Source organism: Serinus canaria, chromosome 1, assembly GCF_022539315.1.
Source record: "Serinus canaria isolate serCan28SL12 chromosome 1, serCan2020, whole genome shotgun sequence".
In the NCBI taxonomy this organism is placed as follows: domain Eukaryota; kingdom Metazoa; phylum Chordata; class Aves; order Passeriformes; family Fringillidae; genus Serinus; species Serinus canaria.
Genome location: NC_066313.1, coordinates 13,040,400 through 13,060,323, shown reverse-complemented (window position 1 = coordinate 13,060,323; position 19,924 = coordinate 13,040,400). Strand labels below are relative to the sequence as shown.

Genomic DNA, 19,924 nt, shown 5'->3' with positions numbered 1-19,924 from the left:
CTTTGGCACCTGGTCTCCCTGGCTTTCCCGAGCTCTGTCGGCACTGCGCCTGGTCACCTCGCCCGCTTCCAATCTCACCTGTGACTTTAAAAGCTGCCAATACAAATTTGGCAATAAATATTTAGTTCATTTCTCTGGGCTAAAAATGGCCAATATTCAAGTTTGAAAGTCAAACATTATGAGGATCTCAATGCCTCTTAAGAGAAAAGATAGACTGGTAAACTGAGAATTCTCAGGACCTGATCCAAAGCCAAATTTGTAAGGCTTATTTTGGCTCAGGTCCAAGTAAATTGAAATAGGAACACATATGAGCAGTGGAAATACTGAAGATCACTTAAAAGTTACAGAACTGCTGTCAAGTAGACAGGGTGCGTCAGGAACTGGAAAAAATCTGAAAAAATCTGTAAAAGGGGTGAAGAGTTTTTTAAAAAGGTTTATTTAACCATGGTAGCTTTCCATCTATCAGAAAGATTATCTGAAGCTAAACAAGGAGATTGAAGAAGGATCATTATTTATTTAGAATGTTTTCAACTTCACCTCATGAAGTATTGCAACCACAATGAGTTATTTAAAGAGATATTTTATTTCTGGGCATATAGTAATGTATGAGATAAAACTGTCACTGGATATTCTATCATAATTTCCTGATCAGTAAAAACTCCTGATAGAAAAACCTCCTCTGTGCAAAACGTCAGTAGGAGTCTGGCAGGACATTTGAGTTCCACTTACACCTGGAAATCTGGTTCACAAAAAACAACTCCATCAGCTGAGGACACACAGAGCCTCACTGAGATGGATGAATAAAACACAGGTCCTGCTGGAATCAGTTTTTGTCTGAAATCCCAGAGGCCTGGATTGAGTCCTGGATTCCTGCACTGTGACTCTGTGCAGCGCTCTTAGCACCCCTTCACAAATCAAAGAGGTCTTGAGCTTTCTCAGTAAATGGTCTTTTTGGAAGTCCTTTAATCAGGAGTGAATATCCAACAGACACAACTATTCTACAAAGATGTTAGTTCCTACAGCAGCTTATATAGCGATGGTGAGGCTGCAAATGATTGCAAAATGAACATTCTCTCCAGTTTATCTCCAGAGGTAAAATGCTGGGAAGATGCTCCATATCATCTTTCAGATTTGAAGAAAGATTTTAATGTTTTAGGTCTTAAGCACTTAAATAGAACTAAGGAGAATTTCTATCTGACTCTTGAACTTGAGAAATTGGTCAAAATACCCCTACATATCCACTACATTCTCCATCTGTTTGAAACTTTTCAGCAGTAAGACACCCACCATGACCCTCATCGGAATCAAGATCTGAAAAGATTTTTGCAAATTTTTTGTTTCAAATATTTGTGTTACTTGAAAATAATACCTTCAGTTTGATTTAGATGAATATTTGAGAATATTTGAGAAGAAAAGTATGTGACAGTAAAGCTTTCAATTATTTTAAATAGGCTTTGTAGACAAATTATTGAAGATTTTTCTTTAATAAAGCAGAGTGGCATGCTATCAAAAGGCACAAATACATTTCCATTATCTGGTCTAGGAAACAGAAAAAAATGGCATGATGATTATACTACAGTTTGATGATTGGCACTTAAATAAATAATCAAACTAATTACCATCATAAAAGGAAAGCCACTTATGTTTGGATGAGCAATGATGCAGAGGCTGAAGACAGCAGCTGGGATTTAGTGCACCAGGGACCCATGTCAAACAGCCTTTGTGGATGATGGAACTACGTTGGAGATATCTATGAAGAGATAGAAAGTTGCCCCAATCCTGCAAGGTCTCTTGTGAAAATACATCCATCTTCCTGCTCACATCCACCCCACTATTGTCAGTGTGGTGCCATATAAGTTGAACCACACTAAATTTCTTGCAAGACTGAGGCCGGAATAAATTAATCTTTGTCACATTAGGCATTAGCATCACCAGAATACCAAATATTTCTGCAACCACAAAAAAATCTCATAAGTCAAAAAAGGCAAATAAACAAACAAAACCAGGAAAAAACTCTCCAGGGTACGTTTGATTACTAAATTGTAAAATAATTGTTAAAAATTTGTTATTATTGTGGTAAATCAGAACTCAAGTCCACTAAAAAAACCAAAAAATACCAAGGAGCTTTAAGTAATTTTACTTAATTGTACTCCTTTTTTTTTTTTTTTTTTGAAAAGAGATTGTCACTGCCACATTTTGTTCAGTACTAATTTCAATGGCTCCCTCCCACCTTGGTCCCTGGAGTATGTTAGTGTAACAATTCAGATTACTTTTACAAATAGTTATATTTTGTCAACTCTTCTGACATTTCATACTAACACTTAAAATTACTTTAGACAGTAAAAGTGACATTTATACAGATACCTGTTTTTGTTTGTTTTGTTTTTTTTTTTAATCTAGAATAGGAAAAGAAAATAAACAAATGTTGTTATTTCAGTTCTACATTTATCTTACAAATTACTATGCGCAAATTATTTCCTCATTTGGAAATATTTGGAACTATTTTGAAATATCAGTGTTTTTCAGCATTCTTTCATAGTGAGAGTTTGGTTCTCTCCTGCACAGCACAGAGTTAAAGCACAAGAGATAACCCATTAATCCATAGACCAAAAAGGTGTGCTTGGACAGTCCATCAGGAATTTAGAGCTGTTTTATTCTCAGCCCTCACACAGATCAACTGCCAAGAGACGGAACAGCAAGAAGAAATTAAATACTCCTGGAAACAGCTTTTGATTTGTAATGCAGCATAGTGGGAAATGCTTTTGCTTCCAATATTGAAATAATACTGCAATATATTTTGCTTGTAAAGAGTAGCACAGGTGTATTACCAATAAATGTGCTGACAAGACCTCTTAAATCTTCTAATCCCTTCACACTGTAATTAGAGGCCATATCAGGAAAAAAAAAACAAAAACACAACAAAAAAAACCCACACCAGAAAAAACCCACCAATATAGAACTGTTAGGTCATGGTTTTTTGGGTTTTCTTTGTGTAAGTTCAACTAAAAAGTACTAAAATTTGAAAAGCATCTGCAGTTGAGCCTAGACACCGTTAGTTCTGACACATTGTAGAGGCACCTTCTTTTGGAAATGACCAGGCTAGCTTCAGAAAAAACACCATTTGTGGAGAGAAGATGGAATGGTACCATCCAAATTCGTCACAGCAGGTGAAGAGGAAACTATGTCTACCAAGTTCATCCTCATCCCGGTAAAAATGTTGTGTGAGAGGATGTTCAAGCCACACCAACCACATTATTCCCAGCTGCTGGAGTTGTCCAGGTTCCTTCTTTGCATTTTGATAGAAGAAGAAAGCCCGGCTGCAAATACCTACTTTCTGAAAAGACTACAAGTCCATATAGATAGACAAAACAACTTCTCCCAATTATAGGTTATGAGCTGGCCTGCTGGCTGTGTGCTTAGAATGAATCAGGAAATCTGATTAGAAATTATCAGAAATCTGATAATTTCAAGCAGCCATTTGGTAGCACTGCCTGCCCAGTATGTGGGAGCAACACTGAGAGTTCATAAAGGAATGTCTTTGTCTTTCCTTCACCCAGAATTAGTGCCTCAGCATTTGGAGATATTGCTTTTCAACAGTTTTCAATTGTTATCTTCCATGACTTTCATCCCATATTGCCATCTTCTCTTACCCATTTTTTTCACTTTGGTACTGATTTTGTGGGAACTTGGCCTCCTATCCTAGCCACACCAGCAGTATGCCTCTGTCCTCAACTCCTTGGTTCATTTTAGCTTGTTCTCTAAGTGAGGAAAAGTTTTAAAAAACTCATAAAATAACCTGGTTTTGAAAAATAAGAAATATCTAAGAATTAAATATAAATATATTCTCCTCAGCTCTTTCAAATGCACTTAAACTTGGGTTAACAAGAAGGTTATTATGATATTTTCCCCAAATTTAAGAAGATCCCTTTACATTTCGCTTTCATTTTTACTGTACAAAAGTAAAAAAGTACAAAGACTTCAAATATGATCAAAATTCAGATGAAGAAAACACAACTTGATGAGCAAAAGTACACTTAAGACTCATGCATGACTTAGATGTGTAAAATTCACAACTGACTCTACCAGTTGCTCCTGACAAACAGAATTTTCCAGTCTAGTTTTCTATAGAAGTTTATCTACTTCTTTCAAAGCAAGGCTTTGAAGAGTTTGGTAGCTGTGAATACACTATGCTGGAATGGAAACAAATTATATTGCTCCACTTAGTGACACCACTAAATCAATTAATAATTCATATGAATGAATTTCAGATCAAATAAATCAGTTTAATTTCCTGGTGGGGAATGTTGATCAGAATAATAAAATAATTTCTTAAAGAAAGCTTGACATGAAAAAAAATGTATTTGGTTAAATATAAGGTTGAATTAGTCAATAATTTAAAATTGTTCCAAACTGCTTAGACAAAGTCACCTTTCCATCTCTTCTCACATTGTACTTAGACAAAGGGTATGAAATCATAAAGGGAAAAGTGCTGATTCAAAAAGGCCAAGTTTAATATTTATATATTGATTTGGGGAGAAAATGTATTTACTTCACTAAAGAACAATTTCATCCCTTAGCTAAATGGTTTGAACTAAGACAAAAATGAATTCCCTGTATGTATGTATATATATGTTGGGACAAATATACTAAGTTTTAATTTGAAGACAAGATTATGATTAAAAAACATATTTATTTTTATACCTTGACTGCATTTTAGTTCACTTGGAACTTTCAAAACTTTCATAGAGAAAACCTGAAACACTGAAAATCCTAGAGCCTTTCAGAGTCACACTCTTGTAGTTAGGATGAGGCCAATAGACTGTTGAAATATTTAGCCACCTTTTGGGTTTGCATATTGTGAGTACTACCTTTTTAAAAATGTATTTATTGAAGAACCCAGGAGAAACTGCAGTGGGACCTGGCTCTGTGATGAAGAGTTTTGTTTTTTTGATTGCCTCAAGAGATAATCACAGATGGAATGGCTATTCAGTGTCAGCCAGAGCTAAGTTCTTAAACATTATACTGAGACTGGTTTAGTTGCTTTGTTTTTTTCTTAAAGGCAACCTGAATTTTCATTTTATTATAAATGGAAATAAATACATTATCATATGGCACTTTATGTATGTAGCTTGCACTGTAAGAACTGGAGAGGCCTGAGGTGTTGTTTGTGGTTAGGGGTGCTTCAGAATTTTTCTTCTAACTAGACACACTTTTCCATATAATAAATTATAGTTCTTATACTGCAGATTTTTCAAATTTATAGCATGGGACTTGGTGTCAGAAAAACTACATGCTAAAACCATTACCAACCAAACAAAAGAAAAAATATAGAAAAGAACTGTAGACAGGAACTCTTTCATCATATGTACACATGTACTAACTATTCCAAGCTTAAGTTTCCCAAGAAATTAAGGTCAGCTGTAAAGTTTTGGTCACAGGATTACTTCAATCCAACTGCATTATCCAGACAGCTGTAGTTTATCTCATTATGCTTTGCTATCATCTTCTTTTGACTGGATGATGTCATTAGCAACTTTGATTTCTATGGTTTCTGGATTTAAAGCTTCTTTGCCATTTTCCTCTTTTAGTGGCAGCTTCCTATTGGAAAAAAAAAAAGAGGAATCATGGTAACACAAAAATAAAACAATCTTTAATTTAAGTCTATAACATATATAAGGTTCATATATGTAACAGCATAGAACAAGAGGGTTTTTTTTTTAAGTGATGTATAATTATTTTATTATGAGCACTGAGGTTCTTTGCTTTTAAAGCAATTCATGTTAACTCTTTCCATTTCTATAAAGACACAAAAATGACATGATAAGAACATCAGGGCTGCTCAAAATGCAGTTCTTCAATAAGACAAAAGAAAACAAAAAAATCAAATTACTTGACCCAAGACAGTACAAAGGTATGTGTTGCCTAGAATACTGTGAAACACTTACAGTCAGGCTTTTTGCTTGACTTTTAAATCTTGATTAGATTCTTTTTAATGCCTTTTCTCAGTTGTATACAAAAGAACACAACTGTTATTGGAGATTATGGATTATGCCAAGACATAGGTAAAGAATTTCTTACAGTGCAGGAGGTAATGGAAGGTATCATTAGAAAGTTCTACAGTTTAATTTTCATGGATCACACAATGTAGCATCATTAATAGCTTACAGCTCTTTTAAGACTTAGTGAAAACTCTGAGGATTTGGCAGAAGAGTCCCCACCCTCTTGAATGTGATCTCATTGAAAAAGGTCTTGAAAATCATTGATTCCCTTCTGCCAGTAATTAGCTGTCGAAATATATAGCTGTCAAAAAGATGTATGGTTTACTGAGATGTTCCTGTAATAATGTCTCCTGGGCATAATAGCTCTTAATCATGATTCCAGTTTGGGCTTGATTTCTGGATTTTTTTACTAGGGAATAGTATGCATTTGCCTTTTTTATTCATAATAACTCTTAAATGTTTCAGTAAATTTCTCCTTTGCTTGATTCGATGTCCCAAAGAGCAATACACTGTTCAAAACCTGTCTGAGGAACCTCATAGGAATGTCTTATTACAAGGCAGTGTTTAATAACAGAAAATAAAACAAAACAATACCTGAATTCCCAGTCATGTGAAATTTAAGTTGCTTGAAATGAACTAAGAAGGATGCTATTTATCCAGAAGTTAAACAATGTGCACAACATGTATCTGAGAGAAATCAAAGATTAACTTGTTCTACTACAGCAAAATACATGGGATATATCATCAGATGTCTGGCTCTGAGCACAGAGGGAGGTATCTACTAATTGTCTGCTTCTCATGGCAAACCCAAAGGAAACAGATTTCAACCCACAGCAAGGTGCCTGAAAGAATGGAAACAACAGAATCAACATAAATCTATTTTTAACAGAAGGTAAAACACTGGGGCAGAGGAAGGGCAGCTCATGAGATGCATTTTTGGTAGGCAGGCATGTGTGTCAAAGATCTGATTAGGCAAAACACTAAAACAAATACTAAAAAAAAAAACCCCAAAACCTAATTTAATGTAGTTGTAAGAAAAGCAGAGTGATTTCTCAAAAGATGGTACTGGAAAGAAGGAAATATTTAGGCAAAGTCAAAACTGGGGAATTAACAAACTAGACTGTGTGGAAATTTAAAGAAATTGGTTTAAGTGGATTAAGACCATGTTACAAAATATTTGAAACAGGAAGATTTTCTAGAACCCTGTTGAAAGATTTTGGACATCATTGAAATCCATGCTCATGCAAACAGTGAGAGAAAATTAGCCTTGCTTTTACATGCAAGCAGAGAACAACAACTCAACAAAAGCTATACACAAGTAAAAAGTTTTATGCATCAAAACTTTCCTCATCACAAAGTCCATGTACCGTTCTTGAACCCTATTGTATTTTAAAACTTCTTTTGAGTTTTTTTTTTAATAAGGAGTGAGATATGAATACAAGTTATCATTAGACATTGTTCTTTTTCCCTATGACAACATTTTTGTTATTTTGGAATTTTTGTTTCCATACATATTTAATCTCTATTAAGAGATTAAATAATTTTCTTCTTTCAATTAACTAAGCTGAAGTGTTTTAATTATACCAGTTTTTCTACACCAATTTTTTCTTTAGCGACATCTATTAGAAAGAATTTTATATTTTTCAGCTAAGCAGACTAATCCTTTCAAATGTTTCTTCATTTTATAATGGAAACATTTTTTTAAAAATGCAACAAAAAGTTCTCTCACTTTAATCAGATGTTGGCTGCTATCAATTATTAATAATATTGACTTCCTCTAGCACTGCATGTGGCCTAACATCAACAGTCTGCTGATACCCATACAAAACTTCAGCTTCAATATTTACTTTGTTATTTTATAGAAACATGACTCCAAGCCATTTTGATACTGGAATTCATCCAACTGCATTAATACTAAGAAAAACTCAACCAATATCAGAAATATATGAATGTCAGACTAGGAATATAATTATTGTACCACATTGTATGTGGTATTTTATTCATATTACAAGAGCGTGATATGAAATGCACAGCTTAAACTGATTTCCTGCCAGCATGATTAAAACTTGTTGACTTGCAGGTAAAGTGCTTTGAGCTAATCTGTCATACATGGATTCCAAACATGGCTTTGATAAGGATCATCTGAGATAAGGTAAAAAATAGTTTGCTAAATAATATACTGAGCAATATAATAAAGAACATTTTTTTGTAAGAGGAAGTAATCTCTTCACTAATTAGTTCCCACAACTTCTTAAATTGCATTTGAAGTTCTGAGTGTAAATTGCTATTATTCAACATATTTCAATAATTGTTAAAAATATTTTATCTAATTCAACCTCAAGGCTAATCTTGTATATCCTTAAGACAGCCAGAATTCGTCATAATGAATCCCACCTTGTTTCACTGCCTGCCTGAAATGTCCTTGGAATTTTCTTTCCTGCAAGCTAAGCTCTCCCCTCCAAGATCCCTTCTGGTCATCCTCACCCTGCCCAGCATGTGTTTTTCTGGTTGTTGTTGACAATGTATTTTTGTGTTATTCCTACTGAGAGACTGATTTCTCCACTACTGCATCTTCCCTTTGTGTCTCTCACTCCTACTTTATATTGCTCCTCTGTTTCATTGGGCTGTGGATGAGTCAAAGGCCTTCCCACATTCCCCTGGTATCAAGGGCTCTTCAGGTGTCCCCATTGCACCACCTCTTTTCATCTTTAGTTTCCCAAGTGACACTGTCCCAAATCTTTAGCTGTCTCCTGTACAGATGTGCTTTGGACTGCTGATGCCTTTTGCCATTGGTTGTCAGGGAAGAAACTACCAAGAAGGAAGCTGTCATCATTATTAATACCTCCTAGCAGTCCTATTTCTGCAAGGACATAATTCCCATCAAACACTTATCAGTTGTTCCTGGGAGTTAATTTTTCAGGGGTTTTTTTTTGGTTATTTTTTTGGTTTTTTTTGTTTTGGTTTTTTTTTCTGTCATGACAGTGGGGACTGATTCTTTCCCCCTCCCCTAAGATAATAAAATATTTTTGATTTTAACTTTCTCATATTCCACTCCTGTCAGCTGATCTAATGATTGTGGCAAGCAGAAAGAAGTGAACTGGATCTTTCCTAGCATCCTGTTTCCTGCAAGATGCATCTGATTTGCAAGATCTAGTGCTAAAAATAGCCTTAAATCATGGACAAACAGGGACCTGGTGCTTTACCCACCAACATATCCAAGGCTTGCTGGACCTGTACAATGTTTACACCTACATTCCCATGACTCTTTAGATAACTGTGGGCTTTCCACTGTGCCCCTGATTATGAATTCTAATATGAAGAGCAAACATATCAGTAGTCACTCAACAGATTGCATAATTATTTCATTAACACAAGTTCAAACTCTCTGTGCACAGCTTCTTCAAAGAACTATACAGCTTAATGTGCAGATACTTAACTCCCTATTTACTAAAAATATCAATGGCAGCTGGTAGCAAACCTGTGTTTTAATTAAAGGTTCTGGCTCTTACAGTTTTACTTAATGGCAAAAAATTAAATTTCTTCATGTATTCAGAAAAGAAAAAGACTGTTTTGCAAGAACACCCTCTCCTTTTAAAGCAGAACTATGATTTCATCAAATTATCACCAGGTGAATTTCTGTATTTTCTACATAATCATCTTAATAACCTTGATGCCTTGAAGATGTCATAAGATAGGAGATTTTCCCAACACATGAAAAGTGCTGGGCTTAAAGCAAAGAAAACTTAGAGGTTTCTTCAGTAATTTCATCCCTGGGCACAAGGCTGGTCCCATTATTCAGAAGGCTGCCAGAGCCTGTGAGCATGGCTGCAAACTGCTGTGGTTTCTGTACTGAGAGAAGACTGCAGGGACAGGAAGGGGGGATGAGGAGATGGAGCAGAGGCTGCCCTTCAGCACGATTAATCCAATTTCACTGCGTGGACTTAAATAGCAAAGTTCTCAGTCACATGTATGAAAGCAGGAAGGAGCCACTCCAGTGAGGAGCTGGGTTTCTGGAGCACAGTATCCTTGTGCCCCATTGTCAGGATGTGTGTGAAGATGCATCTGAGACTCAATTTAAGGTCATTTGTGAGAGCTAGGAGATTGTTCCCACAGGGCAGGTAGTAATTGCCAGGCAGGTGGTAAAGACAAGGTGCAACCAAATCAGAAAAATCTTTGTACTGCTGCGCTCAGTCAGTGGTGGTGAAGTACCACGATTTAGATTGATTATTGTAAAAACCAAACCAATCAAACAAACCCTGCACTCCCACACTGCCTTGCCACAGCAGACCACTCTGGTGATGCTGTGTACCTCCCCTCAGAGTGTGGGAAGTCCAGTCTGTCCACACAGCCAAGATCAGCCTGTGTGAAACTCCAGGGAATATCAGGCTACTTACTCTGGCTCTGTGAGGGGAGTTGTCTCATTTGGCTCATTTACTGGACTCCCATCTTCATGGCTGGTAATTCTTTCATCCTCTGTTCTCATTTCCACTATTGGCTCTTTTGATCCATCTTTCCTAAAAAATTATTAAAAGAGTTTTAGTCTCTTATCATCACATTAACTACGTACATTGCACACAAAGAATTACTGAGATCCTTTCTCTCAAAAGTTGGCAAGGAAAAGGCAGAGCTAATTATCAGTGACTAACACCACCAAGAGACATTTAACAGCGTGTTCCCAGTTCCTTGAAGTCTTCAAAGCATCCTGTATCCATGGTTACTTCCCTAACTCTGTAAACATGATGAATTAGCATCTCAAAAGAGCATTTTGTTTATGACTAATAAGGAGGTGACAGCTTCTTCATGGGAATAGATGTAAACTTTCCTAACCTAATATATGAATGATTGGACTCGATGCCTTGATATTTGAACTTTTCTGGCAGTGCTATAGAGCTGTTATGTGAGTATATACACCACAAAAGTGTGCTTTAATCTCCTGGGATTGCGGCAACCCCAGCTGCCACTGATGCAAAGAGCCCTTGTGTGGTAAAAAATTGAAGCCCTTCTGCTTTTGCTGGTAGAACAAACTGTTTCTACATCATATTTCCCCCATTTGAGGAGCTGCTAGTCTCTCAAGTAAGTAAATACACAAATGTTGTGCTAATTAAACAATTAATTATAAGGAGATGGAGCAGGGAGTGCTGTCACGATTTTGTTGGTAACCAAAGAATCATAGAATAGTTTGGGTTGGAAGGGACATTTATAGGCCATCTAGTCTAATGCCCCTGCAACTAGTAGGGACATCTTCAACCAAAACAGGTTCCTCAGAGCTTCAATCAATCTGACTTGGAGTGTTTCCAGCAATGGAATGTCTACAGCCTCTCTGGGCAACCTGTTCTAATGTTTCACCATCCTCATTGTAAAATAGATTTTCCTCATGTCCAATGAAAATCCACCTGCTTTCTCTTCAAAACCATCCTCCCTTGTTTTGTAAAAAGTCTGTCCCCATATTTTTTTCATAAATTCCCTTTCAAAAGGTTGCAGAAAAGTCTTTATCTCAGCCGGACCTCACAGAGAACACTCCACGCCTCTGATCATTTTTGTGACCTCCCCTGGACTAGATCCAACAAATCCATGTCTTTCCTTTACCAAGGACTGCTGAGCTGGATGCAGCACTCCAGGTGAGGTCTCACCAGAGCAGAGGGGCAGAATCACCTCTCCTGAACTTCTGGTCATGCTGCTTTTGATGCAGCCTGGGGTACCTTTGGCTTTCTGGGATGTGAGCACACATTGTTGGCTCATGTCCAGCTTTTCATGAACCAGAATCCTCAAGCCCTTTTCTGCTGGGCTGCTCTCAGAAATATGAGTGTGATCTGGAAATTTCTGTTCACTGCCAAAGTATTAACAATATATACTAATTAATAATACTTATTTCAAGTAATAATTAACTTTTATACAATTTTGCTCCCAAAAGGCAGATCAGATGGTAGCTGAGATATATATATGTATGCACACATATGTACATAATTTTTTTTTTTTCAAAAAAAACCTATTTTGATGAAAATATTTTCTTCCTATATCCTGGAATAGCATCAGCTGCAGTCTACAAACAGAGGGTAACTGAGTTACATTTACTTTTATATTTAACAGATTCCTTTCTGGACTGGGATGTTGTAGGGAGCTGTTAGACTGCTACAGGCCACACCAAAGACCTGGCTAAATTCTTCTCTAATTCATGTCTCACATTTCCATATTGTTTCTGTAAGATAATGGATAAAACAGGCTTTTGCAACAGGAAGTATCAGGAAAACACTACCACACTCTGACAGGTATCCTTAAGGAAAATCTTTGTAGGTTAATAAAAATGTAGCCCAGACAGAGAAATAGTGTGAAGAAGAATTAATAGGTAGAAATCTAAAATATTTCTGTCTATTAAAAAACCTCCAAAATTGCATGTGCTTAGTTATCTCTGCAAGTGACACTTAAAATACACAAATGGATACAAAGCTCATTTTGGTAGATGATGCACTTAACTTTCATGGCTACTTCATACCTGGGAAAAGATTAGGGATCTAAGTTGGACTGGAGATGGATTGGTGAGTTCTTCTTGCTTTGTTGATTCTACAGCCTTAAAAATTATATTGCATGACAAAAGGACTAAAAAATATGTTACTTGTGACCAGCATTCGTGTATATTTACAGAAGGTAGAAACTGTAGCATTTCAAATTTTAAAGAAGGGAAAGTGATTTGTAGGAAACCCATTATGTCATGGGTGTCTGTGTGTGATACATGGGTTATATCATCATCATTCATTACATATAGAGCATAATAATTTACTATATATATATGTATATCTCCTACAATCAAAATGTAACCAAGAACCATATCATAAACCACCCAAAATCCATAATGCAAACCAACATATTTAAAACAGAGAAATGTCAGTGAATTTTAGGCAATATCAGTTATTATGATATATACTTAAATGTTGACTCTTCAAGTCTCTCCTGGGAGTTTAATCTGACATTTTATTAAAGCAGAGATTGGGCTAAAATAAGAACTGTCCCAAATATTTTAAGGTCTGACTGACTGAAGACCATTCTGACAAGGAAAGAAATATGATTAAATAACATAGTTGGTCTTGCAAAAGATGTGCAACAGAAGAATTAATATCAAGAGAGGAGCTCTGTGCTTTTTTGGGACAGTATGGAATGGCATTTAGTAATAAGATGTTGATAACAAGGTCTAAACTGCTGTCAAGTGACATTTCCAACTTCATTTCCCTAAGGTCTTCCCATTTAGGAGAGTCTGTACACCAATTTATAGCTGGCCACTCCTTGAATGGGAAACTTAAGCATAAACTGAAGTGCTGTGCTCAATAGGAAAGGACAGCTGAGTCAGCACCAGAAGCTTCACATCTTGATTCTATTGATCTGGACAGGCTGGCTTCACAGGATGGAAAAAAACACTGCTAGTCTTTCTCTCCCTGTCAGGTGTGGAGAATTAGGAAATAGCTAGTTTACGGTATTTCTTCTCTTTGGAAGCATTATAAATACTCTTGTGTCCTCTCACAACTGGTTTTGTCCTGTGGAGTTGTTTCTGAAATGGAACCTCTTTCAAAAAGAACCCAACCAAGATGTGAAGCCAAGCTACCTGAGAAAGACACAGCCTGAAACCAAACAGCCAGAATTAAATCCCAGAAAGGCACTTACACCTCCACTACTGGCAATGGAGACACCTGCTCAGCTATGAATAATGAGGGCTGCAAGGTCTAGTGTGCTCTGCATCCATCTGAAAATGGATGGGACCTGGGAAGCTGAAGGATAATGAACTGTAAAGCCTGACTATTGTGAGAGGCACACAGCAGTTGGACCAGCAAATGTTATTTAAACCACATGCAGACAGCATTCTCACAAATATTACAGTGCATGTGTAAGTTGCCTACCAGATGAACAGGATGAGAAAATTATGGTTTTTTCCTTGTAAAAAAAGGAAATGTTTAAAATGAAGGACCATATGTAATCTTCTTTCTAGTTTACCTATTGAAAACTCAGTGAATGCCACGTTTAAAATGTTATTTTTTTAATGTAATTAGTACTTGAATTGTTTTTCCAGAGATCTCATTATCCACTCTAATAATTTAAGAGACCATATGTGCACCATATTTTCAGCAATGATCAGTTCATTCACATTTCTGTGATGGAGTAGCCACTACAAAAGAGTATTTGTGAGAATCAGTATTGATCATTTCCCACTTATGTTTAGCATCATTGACTGATGCTATAAAGAACAATCTCTCACCACCATTTCACCAACATCCAACTCAGAACTCCTATTAAAAGAAAAAAACCAACAAGATCTTTCATTCCTAAAGTCCACAGACAAGAATCAAGGTTTTCCATCAAGTGCTGTGTCTAAGAAGTAAAACTCCCTCACGGATTTTCTGTAATACCACGTCCTTCACTCGTGGATTTACTGGCACTGTCACAGCCATGGGCTGAGTTTCTGGGTGTTAGCAGCTCAAAGAGGGATTTGCAGAAATGGAGTTACAATGATCCATTACCTGCTTCCCATGAACCAAATCTGTGTCTCCAACTAGTACGGAATTACAATTGATTTCCTTTGTGTCAAGATGGACAAAGAGGTCATCCTAAACTGAGCTACAGTATATTTCTTTTTTTGTGTCTCAGCTTTTCTTTTAAAGGTAATAAACAACTCTACACACTTCAGAGAAGCACTTTTCCAAGTAGTAGAAGCATTTTATTAGTTCCCTCTGCGACACCACAAAATGGCCATATTTAATGTAAGTTGGACAGCCAACTTTTTCTTTTAAGGATGTTTCCAACCCATGTGATTAATACTCACAAGTAAGCAGCTTTTCCTTCTTCCAGTTCTTTACTTTTTCCACTTGAACCACTCTTCTTCCCACAGATTCTCCTGGTGATGCACATGAGCAATCCACATTGTCGTACAAAGAAGCAGCTAACATCAGTCACAACCAGGATTAACAAAAGGGCTGCCACTCCCAGGCCAATGACAGCACCAAGTCCAAGACCATTAAAAAGAGTGTCTTCAAGGAAAGAAAATTAAGATATATTAATAACACTAATACTAAAATGTAATTTTCTAAGCTGCTGGTCAAGAGAGTAAAGAGTGTTTAGGAATGAACGATTCAGAAATTACTGGAAATAAACAGTCCTGATGATTACACATGTATAGTACCTGATTAAAATCACAAAACCCCCCATTTCTTCTGCACAATATTTTCCAATTGCCAAAATTCCAGTAAATTCAAAAAACATAAATGGCATTAATTAATAGCAAATAATATCACATCTCAACATTCCATGACTAAGAGCATCAATAAGCAGCCTAAAGCAAATATTTAAAATGTTCAACATGAACATTGATATAAGTTATCTTTTCTGCATTTCAAATACAATTAATTAGCAGTGATGTCAGGCAGAATTACTGAAGGGTTTAAGAGACTGACAAACCAGTATTTATTCCTGTAATTTTCTGAATTAGAGTGAAAAATAACTTAATTCAAGTAATTTAATCTGCAAACAGTTGCAGGCACTTAGTCTTAAATAATTTATTATGGGGAAAAATATGCGTATCGTCAAATGATTATAGGGTCAGGACCTCATCTTCTTTAGTCTTGTACCTTGAAAATTCAATCATACACTTCAAAATAAACCTATTCCACACCTGGTCTTGCTTTCTGTGTTTGAATTTTAAGAGCTGATGCTTAGCTAATTTTACTTCATTACAAATCTCAGGAAAAATATTTTAATGTTTTGCCTCGGTTGATATTCCCATGACAGCAATGCTACAAACCCTTTTGAATAGTGTGATTCTCAGGAGTCTGTGAATTCAGATGAAGCTTATCCTCAAATCCAGAGGAGAGGATTTGTATCTGATCATTGTCTAGGGCAAAAAAAGGCTCATGCACCCAGCTGATTCAAGAAGATGCCAAACTAGCTCAGCTCTTGGCCAGTGACAATTCCCTGGTGTGAGACTGTGCTGAGCAAACCCCAGGGGAGTGGAACTGGGTGAGTTTGCCCATGGGTGTTGCACACCAGCATTGCTTCCCTGGCACTCCCATGTCCTGGAGTGATGCCTGAGCCAACACCACTCACTGGGACATTTCCATTTGCTGCTCTGCCTGTTGCCAAAATTAGAACAAGATTATTCTGGCCAGAGATTACTTGAATCCTGTTGTAACAGACACCAAAAAATTACATAATGTAATATAATATAAATATTTTAATTGGGTTACTAATATCTTCCTCTTCTTTCTCGTCCAACTCCCCTATACACTATGGATTGCTTTCAGATTAAACACAGATTTTTATATTCCTGCTTAAAATATTTTATGATAATATCTTTACCCCTTCAAATGTAATTTGAAAGTTATCCTAAATCAATAAATATATATTCTTTGTCTATTCTTTGTTTAGAACTCTAAAATCAAAAAGTAAAAACTTTTTTCAAAGGAAGGGGAGAATTTTACTTCTTAAGCAATTAACTTGTGTATTGTATGGGTTGTTTTATTATAGAAATGATATTCACAGTGTTATTATACAACAAGCTAGAATTCACTGTATATATTTCCATGGATGGATAAGCAGAAAAACAGACATATTATTTCAAGTTATTTTCCTTTCTTCAGAAGGACTTTAAAACGACTACACAAATTAAAAAAAATAAAGGTGCATCAATGAAATGATTCATCATTTATGCATTGCCCCATCAGCAATGTCAAAAGCTGATGTTTTAAACTATTCTTTTTCTTTTTTAAAAAACAGCATTCCTATTTAAATATTATACTTTCTGATATGTCTTCTAAAATTGATTTTATTCCTACATCCACCCACATATTTGCTGAATTCCTTTGTAACCTTCAGTAATTGTTTTTTCCAGTATGAATTGTCAGAAAGATACAAGTAGATATTTAATTCCAGTTTATTAAACCGGAATTAAATAAATAAATTTTAGTTGTTATAATTACATCAAATTCTATAGTCAGCTTTAGAGATCTCATACAGTGAATTAACCATCAACTAGAATGTGAAGGAGAAAAACTAAGGTGATTTAATCTGAATGTTGAAAGAAATTAAGGGTTTTTGTACTGGTTTAGTTTTATGAGTTTTTTTCTTAATAAAGTGTTAAAATTTTTTTACTATGAAGAGATACATTTTCCATTGCTGGAAACAATGACACTTTCAGTGTCCTTGGAAAATTGTGAAATGGCAAAGTTCTCATTCTAAGTGATCCAGTGGCAGAAATGACTACACAGTATCTTCACTGGTGTTTATAGCCAGCTTTGGAGACCTCAGACAGTGAATGTCTCTACCTTCTCAACCATCAACTAGAATGTGAAAAAGAAAAACTTGGATGATTTAATCTGAATGTTGAAAGAAATTCAGGTTATTTTTACAGCACTTTCAGTGTCCTTGGAACATTGTGAAATGGCAAAGTTCTCATTCTAAGCGATCCAGTGGCAGAAATGACTACACAGTATCCTCACTGGTGAGTGAAGGAAATGTTTACAGTGGCAGTATTGCTCCTTTGTTTTGCCATAATTGTGTGGGACACTCTGTTTTTTCATATTTAGTTTTCCTTGTATGGGTGAGACATCTGAGACACAAGGATTTGACTGCTGCATATTTCTCCAATCTTCATGGCTGATGATTTCCTTTACATTCAGCATTCCCCATTCCTGCTATTGCTCTACCAGTCCTAAGTCATTTTTTTCCTACTTGAAACCCTTTTTTTCTTGCAGGTTTCCTAAAACTGTCAACACTTCTCCAGCATTTCTCTCCTTTATCTCCTGCACCCCGAAGGGTGAGAGTAACGTGGCCAAATCCAGAGGTGAGGAGAGGAGCATGGCTGTGATCAGCCTTCTCACCTGTGTGAGGATCTTGTGTACTTCTTCTGAAAACAGATAGAAACCGGGCAGCCTTGTTCTGTAAATCTATCTGTGTTATGGTTTACCTTTATTCTTAATGAAAACATACCAAATTAATTTTTTAGAAGTTTATCTGTGGCTTAATTCTGTTCTTTCTTGAATTGCTTTTATTTTGTACTTGCCTATCTGCCCCCACCAAAGTCAGCTGTAAAACAAATCCCAATAACTATTAAGGCAGATTAAGGCCTCTCCTCACTGGGTTCAAAAATCATTTCCTAATATATAGGTAATTTTAAAACAATGTGAATTTTTTTCTTTATATGTTATACCATGAACATAAGTTCTAATTCTGTGGTGGGATGAATTATTAATGTCATACTACAAACAGCGTTCCCACCAACTTTGACAAGCAACTTTGTTATCAAAAAGTGTTGTCTTTAATTAAATTAAATTATTATATTGTTATTGTTATTATAGTTAAATTACAGAAGCTATTTTAAATATTTAACAGCTTCCCAGTACGTACCAAACAAACTCAAAATAGTAGTTCTACTTTAAGCTCTAAAATAACAAAATATTTATGCATTATATAGCTTTCTATTTTCCTAGTTAAACAAAAACACTTTAAATCATGAAAATTCAATGTTAATGTGAAATAATCAGTACTTAGAAATTTTTGAAAATGTTTATTGTATACCTGACTTAGTCATCTAACTATAGAGGGTCTTTTAAAACACATCTTGTTAAAAAGAAGAAAAAACGGGGAAGTATAAGTTCCATAGTTCTGAATGTCTTAATTGTAATTTGTTAAAAATATGTTAAATTGAAAAGAATATGTTTTTTTAAACAGAATGTGGCATAAGTAATGTAATACTTTGACATGATGATGAAGGAAATGGACAACTTTAAAGATGTTTTTTTACACATTTCTTCAAATACATGATCATCAATGAATACTTATAGAATAAGATTAAAAAACTTCCAGAAATGTATAAAATAAACTAAAAAAAAGGCAAAAGCAAGTTTCTACAAATGTCATCGAAAGTTTTGGCAATATTCAAGTTCTTTGTGAATAAGTTATGTTTCTAATGATTTCCAATGAGATAATGGAACATTTTTTCAGGAATCATTATTTGATGAGAAAGAGGAATGAAGAGCTTTGGCAAGTAAAATGAAATTTTCCGGTGAAAAGAACTAAGGGAAAAGATACATTTTCTGGACTCTCAAGTGTAAGTTTTGACTAAATTCCTGTAAAGGTTCTGCAGCAGATACTCTAAGGGAAGCAGGTCAAAAGGGAGAATCTTCATCTGTACGTGTGCACAGAATCAGAGAATGGTTTGGGTTGGAAGGGACATCAAAGCTCATCTCATTACAACTCCCCTGCCATGGGCACCTCCCTCTAGAGCAGTTTACTCAGAGCCCCATCCAACCTGGCCTTGGACACTTCCAGGGCTGGGGCATCCAGAGCTTCCCTGGGAAGCCTGTGCCAGTGTACAGGTCTGCTTTGCACATGGCAAAATAAAGTGTTTGCTTCTGCACAGGAACAAGACATGCAACATCAATATAGTCAGACTGATGTTAAATGAACCTCTGTTTTCTGAGGTGACAGAATTTCTCTGTGCTCTTACACAATCACATTGTGTGTATTTAATTACTGCTACAATGAAATATTAATTGCAAGCTTTATAACAAACACTCTGTGATCTGGGGGTTGGATAAGGTGACATCCAGATGTCCTTTTCACATCGTCAGTGATATTAAGTTTTGTTGGGGAGAAAAAAAGCACGTTAGCAACTTCTTGTGCATTATTCCCTTCCCTCCTCCTTAGAAGGCATGGGTTGTAGTTAAGATGCAAGATAGACAATTACCCAAACCTCTTTTTACAGTAATTTGAGGTTTTAGGGGAAAAAAAAGCAACGCTGTAAAATACTTTCTTAGCTTACAGGCCAACACCTGGCTGCTACAAATGCATGGTGCAGAGTTAAGATACATGTTTTTCCTGTCTTTCAAGACAATCAGAAGATAAACTGCTTTCAATCTAAAGTAAAAATTTGAAAATTATGATCTAGCTAG

At 35.9% G+C, this 19,924-nt stretch overlaps 1 protein-coding gene across 1 annotated transcript in view; it reads right to left on the bottom strand.

The window, feature by feature from the left end:
• Nucleotides 1-3,525: 3,525 nt before the first annotated feature.
• The window catches only part of NCAM2 (neural cell adhesion molecule 2), a 267,992-nt gene continuing 251,593 nt past the window's right edge, over nt 3,526-19,924 (bottom strand). Inside the window, exons 16-18 of the mRNA XM_050978893.1 lie at nt 14,803-15,007; nt 10,394-10,513; nt 3,526-5,598 (exon numbers count right to left, since the gene is read on the bottom strand). Coding sequence (XP_050834850.1) covers nt 5,487-5,598; nt 10,394-10,513; nt 14,803-15,007 — 437 coding nt within the window. The 3' untranslated portion in view covers nt 3,526-5,486. The remainder of the gene's footprint in view (nt 5,599-10,393; nt 10,514-14,802; nt 15,008-19,924) is intronic.